Below are 14,340 nucleotides of genomic sequence, written 5' to 3' on the forward strand. Positions count from 1 at the left end.
TTTTTTTGGGTTTGTTTTACAGTGCTGGCGTTGGAAGAACAGGCACATACATAGTATTAGACAGCATGCTGCAGCAAATTCAGCATGAAGGGACAGTCAACATATTTGGATTCTTAAAACACATACGTACACAAAGGAACTACTTGGTGCAGACTGAGGTAAGAAGAGAATATGCATTATGGTAAGTAAACTGAAGCCAGTTTCTGTGACTCAGCTGGCAACAGCACAGACGCTGGGTTCCCCCTCCTCATTTGCTCTGACAGGCAGGATGGTGACCAATCACCATCCAGGATTTTCCTGCTGGCTTGGTTTCCCTCCTTTGCTTTGAACGTTTGTTCCTGGCTCCCTCAAGCAATGAGCAGGCGAGTGACCTCTGCAGCTGCGGCTGGCAACATTGGCACTTTTCTGGGTGAGCTTTAGGCATTTTTGTCTGAGCTCATTTCTAGAATCGTCAATAGTTCAGTAATCGGGATTGAAGCATGAAATGATATTTATAAAAAGGCTATTGTACCAGTAATGCACAAAGATAGGCAGAATGGTGTTATGTCAAAGAGAAACAATGAGTATAAATAGGAAGGGGATAGGAAAGTCTATTTCAGATCTCAAGAGCTGGAGTCAGATGCTGTTGGTGGTTAGATACCCTGGTGATGGATGCCTTAGAAATACCTTAGCTAGAGAAGAAAGTAGCACAAATGACCAAGTGTTAAAATGCTTGAGAGAGGGAACACATCATAGCCGTAGCAATTGGGGGAGAGAAGCTTATTGTGATGGCAAGGAAGACAGCTGAATTAGAGCTCAGTAAGAGGCTGGTTGGAAAATTCTGACCAAGACTATCATTCCATTCTTAACTCATCCTGTGGTTGTAGGAATTGCAGGTGTCTCAGAACAGATGGGGATATGATACAACACCAGCCATGCATAGCATATGTGTATGACATTTCGGGGTGTAATTCAGACTAGTGAGGGGCTGTGTCACACCTGCCCTGCAAACTTGAGTGCCTCACAATGCTTTGCTGCAGTAGCTCCAACCTGGTCCCTTCACAGTCTGCCAGCATGCAAGTCATACCCTGAGTGTTTGTGTATAGCCACATTCTTTGCCAGCAACACTGATCCCAGCAGCCTGTTAGCAAACACCAGCCACACTCTGGCTTCCAGCAGCCTTGGTTACTACTTGCAGAGTGACCCCAATACCCTTTCAGTCCCAAATTCCCCTCCCCCAAATGTGTGTTCTGCACTGTCCAGCCCTCTCCTGGATAGTTCAGACATATTAGGACCATTGCCCCTCTGAGGGGGTCAACGTACAACAGTCTGCTATACCAAATGGAGTTACCAACAGAGTTCACAGCACTGGATTAGTTTTGCTTAAAGAATAAAACAAGTTTATTTAAGTATAAGAAGATTTAAACTGAGTACAAGTATGAGGCATTAAGTCAGAAAAAGAAATAAAGATAAATGCTTCCTAGTACTAAACTTAACAAACTAGACTTGTCTCAAGGTGAAATTCTTACCACAGGTTTCCAGTAACATTGCTGACCAAGTTTCAGGTCAGGTTCTGCTCCTAAAGTCCAAAGGTTGTTTCTTTTGTGCTCTTAAATGAAAAAGAGAGAGATCGATAGGGAGAGCTAACTTGAGGTGTTTTTGCCCTCACTTTTATAGATCAGTCACTCTTCAAAATGCATTTTCTTGAAGGTTATCCTTAGTTAAAGTTCTTTCAAACAATAAAGAAGGAGACATGGTGTATGGTGGTAAAAGAGGTTGCACATTGTTTCTTCTCACCTCTATTTGCTGAAATGTACATTTTCCTTGTCTCCTGTCTTCCACCCTCTCCCTGTCTGAGGATCCTGTTTACAACTTACATATAAATTGAGGTAAACGCACATTCCTTTGTTTAAGACCTGCTTGACCATTCCTGCCTCATTGGGGCTACGTGGATTTGAACATGTGCTACCAACATCATTCAGATGGAATTCACAACTTTACATATAATGTTGCTATACACATTTCATCGTGATATTATTGACCAGTGAGTTATTAGTTTTCAGATGATACCTCACAAGACATATTTAGCACAAAGATTATTACAATAGTGGGGTGTGAATACAGGGGTGAATTCAATCACAACTCCCCCCTTATAAAGCTGAAAGAGGGTTAGCCACTGCCGACCCAGAAGCAGGAAATCAAAGCCCTCTTTCCTGGACATGTCATCTGCCACCATGTTCTCTTTTCCCTTTATATGCACAATTTCCATATCATATTCTTGGAGAATGAGACTCTATTGGAGCAGTTTAGAATTGGAGCCTTTTATTTTGTGTAACCAGACTAATGGAAATGATCAGTTAATAGCCTGAACTTTCTGTTAAAAAGATAGGGCTGTGAATTCCATATCTACCTCCATCGGGTCAGACCTCACAAAATTCAACAGAGGACCTGCCAGTAACTCTGGGGGTTCTGTGTTAAGGACAGCTGCATTCATACTTTGTACAAAGGTTATTCTAATGCTGTCTAGGGCATGGCTACAGGGGTGCATTTGGTCACAGTGTGATTTTATTGGGCTTTTGGGTTTTAATATTACATTTCAGTATAAAGGGACACAGTCTGTTGTGGTCACATCTGAGAGGCCTCCCCCTTCAGGAGCCCAGACAGTATACATATGGTATATTTTTGGAAAGCCAGGCTTTACTGCTTCCATTTAAACAATTAAAAAGATGCTTGACTTCCTGATTGTCTCTAATTACACTGATCACCATTAGCCAACAAATATCATAGTTACCACTGTTATCCCTACTCTAATTATACAGAAGATCTGTGGTACCTCACACACCACTGTGTGGCAAAGGCTGATAGACTTTTTCTTTAATGGTATCCAGTTAATGGAGAGTCATTGGCATAGTCGGCAGGGAAATTCTGGCTCCCAGACCCCATCTGAAGAAGTTTTTGGCACATCTCGAGTTGGAGTTCGCTGCAGTTATATAACTAAATAAAATTTCAACAGACTAAATCATAGCAGTAAGATGGGAAGAATTCATAATCATATATAAAGGTTGGTGTGAGCCAACAGTGGCAGTTCAACCAAAGAAGGTGTTCATGGGAGCAATCTGACAATTGTTAGACCTAAGATGTTTGTTGCTATTTTACTAGGAGCAGTACGTCTTTATTCATGATGCACTGGTTGAAGCCATACTCAGTAAAGAAACAGAAGTTCTTGACAGTCACATTCATGCCTATGTTAATGTTCTCTTAATACCTGGACCAACAGGAAAGACAAAGCTTGAGAAACAATTCAAGGTGAGCTTTCATGGATGTCAAAATGAAAAGTGTCAGGGCAGTGTCATTTTCATTCTCTGACCCATCACAAGTAAACAATGGGCTTGAAAAGTCTGAGACTAGATGAAGTCACTGATTTAGTTTTCTCTATTCATAACTGCTGAGACTAGATCCAGAGTAGCACAAAAATACATAGCACATGTTGGGTAAAAAGACCTAATCATGAACTCTACCTCAAACAAGCCATGTTTTTGGAAAACAAGGGCTGGAAACACAGTCTAAAAGGTGGATATTGGGCCAGATTTACTGAAGTGTCCCTGCTAGAACGACTGCCTGGAAGGCGTTGTAGTGGTACAAGGTGCCTGCAATCTGCTTTGCAGGGTAGGCAGAGCCAGCCAGCACAGCCCCAAAAGTATGCAGCACTGGCTGGGCAGGAGACATGGCATGGAGAAAATGGGGGATGCACTGATCCAACACATCCCTGCTACAGCCACAGCCTTTGTGGCATCCAGCTGAAGTGCTAGTGGCTGACACAGGTTTGTTAGTTGGGGTGGACCTGGCCCATTAAGTGAGAAATCTACCTTTCCAAATGAATTTTGATTTAGGAAAACAAATCCCACCTTTGTACTTGCTGGGTTATGTGGTACAACTGAACTAGTGCTCTAATTTACTAGCAAATGTTACTAACACATGCACAGTACTAGCATTTCTCCGATATAATTAATGACTGAATAGGAATAAACCAGGCTTATTAGCAGGAATTCACAGTTTGTCCCACGCTCCTGGGTAGGACGAGGTTGTAATGCTGCATAGTCACTCCCTGGGAGAAAGCAGAACCTCAGATTGCTCAACAATAACCCTTTCAGAGAAATTAAGGGTTGGTGAGCTCAGAAGGGAATCCCCTAACAGTGCCGCATGGCTGCAAGTACATGACAGGCCGGATCCCAAGTGTAAATGGGAGGAAACGTTGAAGCCCAAATTCTAACAAACCAAATAATATCAGAGAGTGGATGTTTCCCTCACGTTTCCTTTCCCTTGAAAGCCAAGATTATTAAAGCATTAATATTAAAAATGTGAATGACTTGATCTAATTAAGACATTACTGTAAGCTGATTTTAATAAAACTAACTCTACAGTTCATCTCTCTTTTGTTGATTGTACCGTAATAGGATTCTTTCTCCTTATTGTTTCAGCTACTGAGCCAATCTAATATACAGCAGTGTGATTATTCTACTGCACTGAAACAGTGTAACAGAGAAAAGAACAGAACATCATCAATCATTCCTGGTAGGCTTGTTCAAATCAGTTGCTTTCGCTGGCAGTGGGGCAGAGGGTACATGATTCCTGTAACGTAATGTTAGCGAAGGAATGTGTCACACTCAGGTCTAGTCTACACCAGAAGTGCTTCATTGACACATCTGCACTGATGCAGCTGCGCCGCTGTAGTGCATATGGTGAAGATGCTGTTTGCCGACAGGAGAGCGCTCTCCTGTCAGCACAATTACTCCACCTCCGCGAGAGGCAGAAGCTATGTTGGCAGGAGAGCGTCTCCTGCTACTACAGCGCCAGTGGCCACAGCGCTTAGGTGGCTGTAACTTGCGTCGCTCGGGGGTGTCTTTTTTCACACCCCTGAACAATGTACGTTATATCAACACAAGTGGTAGTTTAGACCTGCCCTAAGTCGCCACTGTTAGGAGAAGAAGGTAGAGAGCTGGGTGATGTTTTGTCCTGTTTGATAGATCTTTACAACATATAGACTAGTTCACAACTTTCTTTTACAGTGGAAAGATCTAGAGTGGGTATCTCATCACTATCTGGTGAAGGTACAGACTACATCAATGCTTCCTATATTATGGTAAGTCAAATTGTCTGGTCTGCTGCAAAATACTCTATACTGCTAGATATATTTTTAGAGTTGACATATCTGCATGTTAGTGGTACAGTCTTTATTTTGAAGGGATTCTCTGCTTTCTCTTTCATTTTTCACATGTGCCATTCTTCCATGGTGGATGCTGCATTGGAATTGTTTTTAAGTCCACTCAAACACGTTACAGTTTGACTAAGCATACACTAAGAACGCACAACACTTTTAAAAGCAGTACAATTTGGCACAAATTATGGGCAAGCTTCAAAGGTAAATGAAAGCTACCAAGTTTTTTCAGGCCTCAGTGAATCATTCTGGCAAAAACAGTGTCCATGTGTTGGGGGAGGGGAGCCATAGCCTTGCTTCCTCCCTGATCATGTGCAGGGACCAGTCTATGAATGTTTTAGTGGCTGTGTGCAGGAGCCATAAAGTGTCGCCTCCCGCCTTCTGCTTTACCCCTGCACCATTTTTTCCATGGATTCCTTTGTAACCCCTTCGCTGTTGTCCGCCTCACACCACGGCCCTCTCCCGAGAGTGGAATGTGTTCAGGGCCAGGAGTCCGCTGTGCTGGCCATTTATTCCGCCCCTTATCCTGCCTCACTGTGCTGCACTGAGGACAGTGAGTGGGGCAGAGAGAGGAGGAGAAAGCCTTTGCTGTGTATTCAAAAGCCCTAGGAGTGGCCTCTGCCAGCTGGTAGGAGGACTTGACTGGAAACCTTGCTCATTGCCTGCAGACCTGCTTATGCATGACATTTTACCAGGCATAAGTGAGAGTGACACTCTTGATGAGTGACATTTGGCAGGTATGTCTGGGCTTTCTTTCATAAAGCAGGGAAGTGCTAGAGGATTTCACAGAGAGAGAGAATAATTATTTTAGGAAACTGAATTTATTCTTTTGCTGCAAACCCCCAGTCCCTCCAGAAGCCTAGCTAGGGCAGAGCAATCAGTACATATGTCTGGGCTAATATGCATTTTTATTTTGAGTTGGCAGTTCACAGTTAACCCTCTGTTGATTGCAGTACATTTTTGGGGGGAGGGAGAGAAGCATGAACTTTATTTTTTGTTTTTTATTGGTTTTCTCCTTTTCTATTTGACATACATTCATTTCTATTCCTGGGAGTCTCATGAAATACCACCTAGCTCTGTTTTTTAGACTTCTGTCTTTGTATAGTAAAAGCTTCCTTTAAATATATATATTGTTGAACATCAATTCTCAGACTGATGTTTTTGTTTTGCAGGGTTATTATCAAAGTAATGAATTCATTATTACCCAGCATCCCCTGTTACATACCATCAAGGATTTTTGGAGAATGATATGGGACCATAATGCTCAGCTAATAGTCATGCTTCCTGATAGTCAGAACATGGTAAGATTGATGGCTAATTGTTGTGGTTTAATCCAATGTAGGCTATAATAGTATCCTAATTTAAAAACACCAAACAGATCAACAGAAAACTTGGATTTGAAGTCTGAGGCTCTACCAAACACAGTTTTTAAAATAATATGATAGTACTGATCTGAAACATATGGGAAGTCAGCTTGTGTTATTCACTGTGGACCAATTCTTGAGGCTTTATTCAGGCAAACTCCAACTGAAGACAATAGTAGTTTATCTGAGTAAAAACTGAAAGAGATGCTCAAGTGTTGGAGCTGTATGTATACTTTAAGAATGAGCTAATGCACTCTTCAATGACTAGTGGCATATGCTATAGAAACATCTCAGGGTTTTTATTTTTATGTTTTGGGTAAGACCTGAGGAATGGGAAGGGGACAGTGTATGAGTATGCATTTTGGAGGACAGTCATGCAAATGCTTGAGAGAAACTTCTGTGATCTGAGAAATAGCTGTGAATACGAAAATCTACAGTCTCGCTTTCTCTACAAACATTTTATAAAGGTTATTCTTTTCATAAATGGGAAAGACTTTTAACGTAGCTTTCATGATCAGGGCAACTTCTGAGAACTGTAAATTGTGCCTAATATACAGGCAAGAAAAGACATTTTTAATCATGTCAAATTTAAATTCATGAATTGAACTTTAAGACTGTCACTTATATACATTTTGCATTATTTCTCTACCAAAGCAGCTACATTGGATTGTTTTATTTTGAGAACTGGAAAGAAAATTACTTAACTTTGTGGCTTTTTTTTAGGCCGAGGATGAATTTGTTTACTGGCCAAACAAAGACGAGCCTATAAATTGTGAGAGCTTTAAAGTTACTATGATTGCTGAAGAACACAAGTGTCTGTCTAGTGAGGAAAAGCTTATAATCCAAGACTTTATTCTAGAAGCTACACAGGTAACATCATTAAAGTGGTACATTTGTGGGGATTTGATGTGTTAAAGTTTTTTTTTTACTTTAAAACCTTTAAAATGTAAAGAATATGCGAGGTCCTTTAAACACAGGCCAGGATTCACAGAGGGACTATTGCATTGCACCCCTGAGCTTCACAACACCTAACTTTTAGGTGATTAGAAAATACTGGAATAGACTGTGATCCACAAAGCCTTAATTAGGCACATAGGTGCCCTATACAACAAATGGGGAGAGGTAGGCAGCTTAGAACATGATCCCCAAAAGCCAGCACAATAGTTGGGGAAAGGCCTAAATTAGCCAATGGAAGATGTTGATGAGAGAAGTGTATCCTAAACCTCATCCCTCTCATGAAGATGCTGAAGTCTGGGGTGACGGGAGGCACCTGTCTCTGGTGGGAAATAGGCAGGCAAACACCTATCTTGCCTTGCAGACCCGAGCTGGTAAGCATGCTCAGAGGCTGCCTAGCTCCACACAAAACAGCCAGGGGGAGCGGAGTATAAGCTAGGCTTCCCTTATAATGTTTAGCCCAATGGTTGGGGTACTCATCCAGGATGCAGAAGACCCCCTGGTTCAAGTCCCCACTCTGAGAAGAAGGGTGTTGAACACGGATCTGCCACCTCTCAGGAGAGTGTGCTAATCAGTAGACTGCATAGTGATTTTCACTTTTTCTCTGGCCCAATTAAAGTTTCATTATACAATTGTTTAAGTGGAACAACTTCAGTCGGAGAGACTGAGGGAGACCCACATTAGAATAATCCATAGAGCAGTGACCAGGTCACTCACCTAATAGGTACTTAATCACTCTTCAAATCCCTTCTCCTCAGGTCTTGATCTGGTGCTCTCCCACATCCCAGGTGAGTTCCCTAACCACTGGGCTGAAGGATATAAGGGAGCCCCAATACCCAGCTGTTTTGTGCTAGCCAGTCTGAGTTTGCCTACCAGACAGGGCCCTGCAGGCAAGATAGGTGTGTGAATATGTATCTCCCTCCAGTTTGTAGATCGCCTTGGGGCTCAGGCAGGAGATAGGTTCCAGATGCCCAGAGTAAGGGCTAGTGTACACTGGGAATTTACTTCAGCATAGTTTCATCTCACAGGGGTGTAAATCTGGGGATTAGGCACCTCAATATCTTTGTGGATCCAGGACACAGATTGTAAACTCTTTAGGGATGGAACATGTGTTCCTATGTGTGTGCAAAGTAATGAGGCTTTGCTCCCCCTAGGGCCTTTGCATGCTATAATAAATGATAATACAAATAATAAGTAATAGTAATTGCATGAATGGAATGCTATAGCATCAAGAACATAGACAATAACTACACACGCAGAAACACCAAAAATGCCTTGTTGTTTTAATCATACAAATGCCCTATTAATTTTCATAGAAACGTCATAGAAATTCTAGGTTAAATGTGGTTGTATTACCAAATTAACCCCAGAAATTTAAGGGATTAGTCCTGAAACTTACTAAGCACCCTCGCCTAATCCATTGACTTCATCCTACTCACATGCTTAATTCTGAGCCTGTACGTAAGTGTTTTGGTGGAGCTAGAAGTCAATACCTTGCAAGACTCCACTCTTAGGATTTAGTTTAAGACTTGATATATCGGTCTTGAAAAAACAAGTCACATTTTTGCTAGGTTATTTGTGGAGCATCTGTTACCTCATAAGAAACTCCAATTTCCTGTTGTAATGGAGAAAAGAAAGAAAATTGTAGAAATTATTTTGTGTGTTAAGCATTGACCATGTATACAACTCTCCACAAGACACCATACAAGAGCAGTCTATTCTTTGAAGAGTTAGATTTATGCAAAACTATTAATCATGACATTTTCCTTTTAGGATGACTATGTACTTGAAGTGAGGCATTTTCAGTGTCCAAAATGGCCAAATCCTGATAGCCCTATTAGTAAAACATTTGAACTTATAAGTATCATAAAAGAAGAAAGTTCCAACAGAGATGGACCCATCATAGTGCACGATGAGTAAGCATTGTAACTTTTGCTTTGCTTTGGATACTACATACATCGCCGTTATCCAACCACACTCATGCTAATTTCTCATAAAGAGTCTGATCCACTGAAATTAGGCCTAAAGCATATAGAAAGAGCAAATAATCAAAGCAGCAGAACAATCCTGTTATTTTATCTGCATCAGCAAGAGAAACACTTGACTCAGCATCAAGAATGTTCTCTTTTGGAGTCTTTGTTTTTTACTAATCTGAAAGATGAACCAGTTCCCATCCAATGGAGATTAAATAACTTAGTGTCATTCTTTTATTATAGCGAGAAGTAAATACACAGTTTAGGCACTGGTCTTTAGAAATCACTGTGGGTCAGATCCTCACCCCTGCTCAGGCCCCTTTACCATGGGAAACAGTGCAGGAGCAGCATAAAGGAGCACTAAACAGCCCTGGTTCTAGCTGTGGGAGGATTCTCTCAGTGCACGCACTGTAGTGACAGCCACAAAGCTGCCTCCTGAGGACCCCCTCACAAGCCCTGGGGTAGGGGGGTCTCACAGGAAAGGCGTGGGAGCGAGAGGGGCTTGCCTTTGGGCTGTGTTGTGACAGTGCTGCAGAGATTCCTGGTTGTGTTGCTGCCCATAGGGAAGTCCATGAAGGCTGCCCTAAAACAGGCCACAGGGGTGTCTAAATTACACTGGTAACCTTGAAGCAGCCAAGGATCAGAAGGGTGCAAAAGCTGCATAAAGCCATCATAGTGGCCACCCTCCCTATGTGCTACACCTCCTAGAGGTGCAGCACAGAATGTCACCCCATGCACTCAGAGGGCTTCTGTATCTTCTTCAGCTGTGGGAATATGACCCAGTTCATACAAATATTTCTTTTGTGTGTTTTTAACTTTCAACAGGCATGGAGGAGTGACAGCAGGTACTTTCTGTGCACTAACAACACTCATGCATCAGCTGGAAAATGAAAGTTCCATGGATGTTTATCAGGTAGCTAAGATGATAAATTTGATGAGGCCAGGAGTCTTCACAGACATTGTAAGTAAATAAGCCAGCTGTGTATATTTTTTCAAAATATGCATCATCTTTGGCAAAATTAGAGTTAGAGCAGCAAAATCACATTTTTCAGTGTGAATCTCTTCATTGGTTAAAGCAAAACTGCTTTCCAAAATAAAGTGTTTCTTATGAAGAACTTAAGCCTACTTGATAGACTATTATTTAATAATTGTCAGTCAGAAAGTGCAGCACTTCCTATACCATGACAAAACTTGCACTATAATCTGCAAATTATGGCTTGATTTCACCAAGGAAAACATACACACTCCCAAACATTGCAGGTAGACCCTTGAGTGATCACCTGAATGTCTCTGGTATGGTTAGGATCAATTTTTAGTAAAAGTGAACTCCTACTGCCACTAAGGCCCTGATCTGTGGTTTTGGAAAGGGTAAAACAGTATTAGATTAGAAATCTCCAGTGAAGTCCATGTAGGAACAGATACAAATTCATTGCAGATGTAAGCGGGGGGATAGTCCCGCTACTGCGGGGAACTTTCCTGGCTTCTGCACTACCCCAGTGAAGTGGGCTAGTGAAAGGATCTGAATCCTCACTCCCACTTCCTTTACCCAGTGGCCTCCCTGCCCTTGAGGACTCCCATTCCACTCTCCTGTCTGGCAGAGTCCACGTAACCCCAACAAGGCTGGGCCCAGGATTCCTGGGGGGCTCGACCCCCAACCCTGCTGTGGTCACCTAGGACAGGGGCTAGGGTGTCCCCACTCCGGGGTACTCTGCACTGGGCACTTCTCTGACCCACTGATCATTATATACAATTTGAAGCAAATGCAAGTTATTTAATCAACAGTTAATTTTAAAAAGAATAAGGGAAAACGGGAAAGGTTAAAGGAAACACATCACCCTGCTCTGTGGCAGGGAACATCACAAACAGTGTCTCTGGAACGTCAGGGCAGTTCACAGTCTGTCCCTTATAGGTCCCAGGCCTCCTTCTCAGGCCCTGGCTTTGCTGCAGGGATGCTGCGGGTTGGACACTCGCTCTGGTGGTGGCCACACGCTCTCAGGCTCTAAGTGGTAGGGCCCTTCTTCCCAGCGTTGTCCCCGCCCTGTCGGGGTTATGATCCAAGCCTGGCCTGCAGAGCCTCTTGGCTGAGGCGTCTCCCTGTGCTGGGCCTGCTGCCCGGGGTCCCCCTCGCTCTCCCCAGCTGCTCACGACACCTGGCTCCGGACTGCTCCAGCCACAGCTCCAGCTCCAGCTGCACTCTGTCTTAGCTCCAGTTCCACTCTGCCTCAGCACGGCTGCTGCTCTGCCTCCAGCTCCCTGGGCTGCTTCTCTGGCCCCTCTGCCTCTGGTTGCTACAGCTCTGCTCCCAGGACAGGTCTGCTCTGCAGGCTGCTTCTGTGACTCTGCTCCCAGCACTGACCTGCTTCCTGGGCTGCTTTTCTGGCCCCTCTGGCTCTGGTTGCTACAGCTCTGCTCCCAGGGCAAGTCTGCTCTCTCTGGGCTGGGCCTCTGGCTCTGGGGCTGCAGCTCTGCTCCCAGGACAGGGTCTGCACTCTCTCTGGGCTGCTTTTCTGGTCCCTCCGGATCTGGCCCAGCTCTGCTCTCCAGTTCAGCTCAGGCCCCTGCTTTCTCCTTAGCTCGGCCCCACTCTGTCTCACCCTGGCAATTCCAGCTCACACGGAGAATGGAGCCTCCTGACTCCCTGATTAGCCTGACCCCCCTGTCATTCAGGCTGACCTGGAGCATTGGCCTCTCCCCATTGTTCCGAGGGACTGTCAGTCTCAGGGTCCTGCTTCCCCATCGACCCTTCCCCTTTTTAGAACTGGGAGCTATGAACTAAAACACCCCCACTGAATGTTAGTAAGGGGGCAACAGTGCCCTTACACAGAGATGACAGTTGTGTGCTGAATTCTGCTGTCAGTTACACAATGGAAACCTAGAGTAGGTTCAGTGCCATTACTCCAGAGTTATGGGAACATTTCACATTATGGATGAAATCCTGGCCCTGTTGAAGTCAATAGGAGCTTTACTATTGACTTCAGTGAGGCCAGGATTTCACCCCTTTATATTAAAAAAAAAAAATGCACAAGAAAATATTCTCCCCTGGAGCACACGCACAACAGCCATTGATACTGAGTTACAGACTGTATGCAGATGGGGGCTATTTGTCACAGAATTAACACATCAGATAATGAGTTACACACAGTAGACTGATGGGGGGCTGTATAGCACCAATTGATTCATCATCAATTGCTACATTATTTTTGTGTACAAGTATTACAAAATAATCTAGCATTATTATTTAGAGCACCACATTGAACGTATCCTCTTTTCTTCTGTAGGAGCAGTACCAGTTTCTGTACAAAGCTATCCTCAGTCTTGTTAGCACAAGGCAAGAAGAAAACCCTTCTGCATCCATGGACAGTAATGGCACAGCTTTACCTGATGGAAATGCAGCTGAAAGCTTAGAATCTTTAGTTTAACTAACAAACACACACACGCACACCCCAGACATCCCTGGAATTTAGCATTGTTGTTTTCCTTTTTAAATTATGCAGGGAGAAATCTGTCCAGTTATTATATGATCTGTTCCCTTCTCCTGTTCAAACATTAGTTATTTTTGTGGCATATGATTTTACTTCCAAACTCACATCAATAACAATGTGTGCCTTTTTTTGAAAGATTTCTTGTAATACATTTGTTATGTCTGGACTAACTTGATTGAATTTTACAGTGTTTCTAAGAATGAAATTGTGGTATGTTTTTCAGTATTAGTTTTCAATTTGTCTGGCTTTACTTTTAACTTAAAATTTATCATATTTATAGATGGTAGGGGGGTTCTCAACTACAAATAAACATGTCATGTTTTTAGTATCCAATTTACTTGCTGTATTTATAGCAATCCATACATTTGATAGAAATATAACTTTTAATATAGTAGAATGTAAATAAAATACTGTTCTCTGTAATATTCAACATTTTAAGAATGCAGTAGAGACTTAGACTAGTAACCTGATACTTACTGTAAATACTTCTATAGTGATTCCATGGACCAAATTTATATTTATAATTGTAGATTTTTATATTTTACTACAGAGTCAGTTTTCTAGTTCTGTGTAATTGCATTGTTATAATGATGTAGTTTAGTATCCATTTTTATTTTAACAAAGTCTTCTGATATACTATTGTGCATCTTTGTTGATTAACTTTCATATATGTGCATGTAATTTTAACCTTTTGTGGGAAATATAAATTCAGTTGTTTTGAAATGAGAAGTTTTTATGAAAATAACATCTGTACTTGGCATTGTTTTAATTGTTTTTACCTAAGGCATTGAAAAAATAAATATAAATATTCCAGTCTATGCCTAGCACAGTAAACAATATGCGTCATCAATACTGAAGGCATTTTACTTATCAAGAACAGTATTACTGGATCAAGTTAAAAAAAAACTTCCTGTGTGAAACTCATGAGTGCTAAGTCCTGGCCTGCCTCCTCCAGGCTGGTTTTGCCCCATCTGGCTATGATTGTGCTCTCAGCTCCTTGTTGCCTCCAGCTGTGAGGCAGGAACCAGAACCTGGCAGAAGCATCACAAGAAGTAGTGGTTTCTAAGTAGGAGTTAGGAGTCTCGGCTTTGCCCCCTCAACCTTCCTTCAAGCTTCCTCAAACCTTTGAATTTATAACTTTAGACATAGAGGCTGTATATTAAAATCAGAGCCGCTATGTCCATGAGAATAGAGAAGGCTGAAGCAGCGCTAAATCTTAGAGAGGCTAGGGTAACAATAACCAGTTTACTTTGGCACAGTTGGTTTTAGATTTTTAGGGGGCATATCTGATATGAGGCTGGACAGAAATGCTGTGGCAATGAGAGGGGAATGGATTTTATCCCGGACAGAAACTAGAAGCAGATGAAGATCGA

At 42.5% G+C, this 14,340-nt stretch overlaps 1 protein-coding gene across 5 annotated transcripts in view; it reads left to right on the top strand.

Annotated features, from left to right (window-relative positions):
- PTPRZ1 (protein tyrosine phosphatase receptor type Z1) overlaps nt 1–13,747 on the top strand; it is a 194,664-nt gene extending 180,917 nt beyond the window's left edge. For 2 of the 5 annotated variants that reach the window (XM_073328200.1, XM_073328201.1), the window contains 9 exons: nt 23–158; nt 3,139–3,285; nt 4,458–4,551; nt 5,046–5,119; nt 6,367–6,495; nt 7,282–7,428; nt 9,286–9,428; nt 10,311–10,446; nt 12,764–13,747. In XM_073328200.1, coding sequence (XP_073184301.1) covers nt 23–158; nt 3,139–3,285; nt 4,458–4,551; nt 5,046–5,119; nt 6,367–6,495; nt 7,282–7,428; nt 9,286–9,428; nt 10,311–10,446; nt 12,764–12,904 — 1,147 coding nt within the window. In that variant the 3' untranslated portion in view covers nt 12,905–13,747. Of the gene's footprint in view, nt 1–22; nt 159–3,138; nt 3,286–4,457; nt 4,552–5,045; nt 5,120–6,366; nt 6,496–7,281; nt 7,429–9,285; nt 9,429–10,310; nt 10,447–12,763 lie in introns of those variants that run through there. The other 3 variants (XM_073328202.2, XM_073328203.2, XR_012156806.1) reach the window with 2 other exon arrangements.
- Nucleotides 13,748–14,340: the final 593 nt, after the last annotated feature.

This window comes from Lepidochelys kempii, chromosome 1 (assembly GCF_965140285.1).
Source record: "Lepidochelys kempii isolate rLepKem1 chromosome 1, rLepKem1.hap1, whole genome shotgun sequence".
In the NCBI taxonomy this organism is placed as follows: domain Eukaryota; kingdom Metazoa; phylum Chordata; order Testudines; family Cheloniidae; genus Lepidochelys; species Lepidochelys kempii.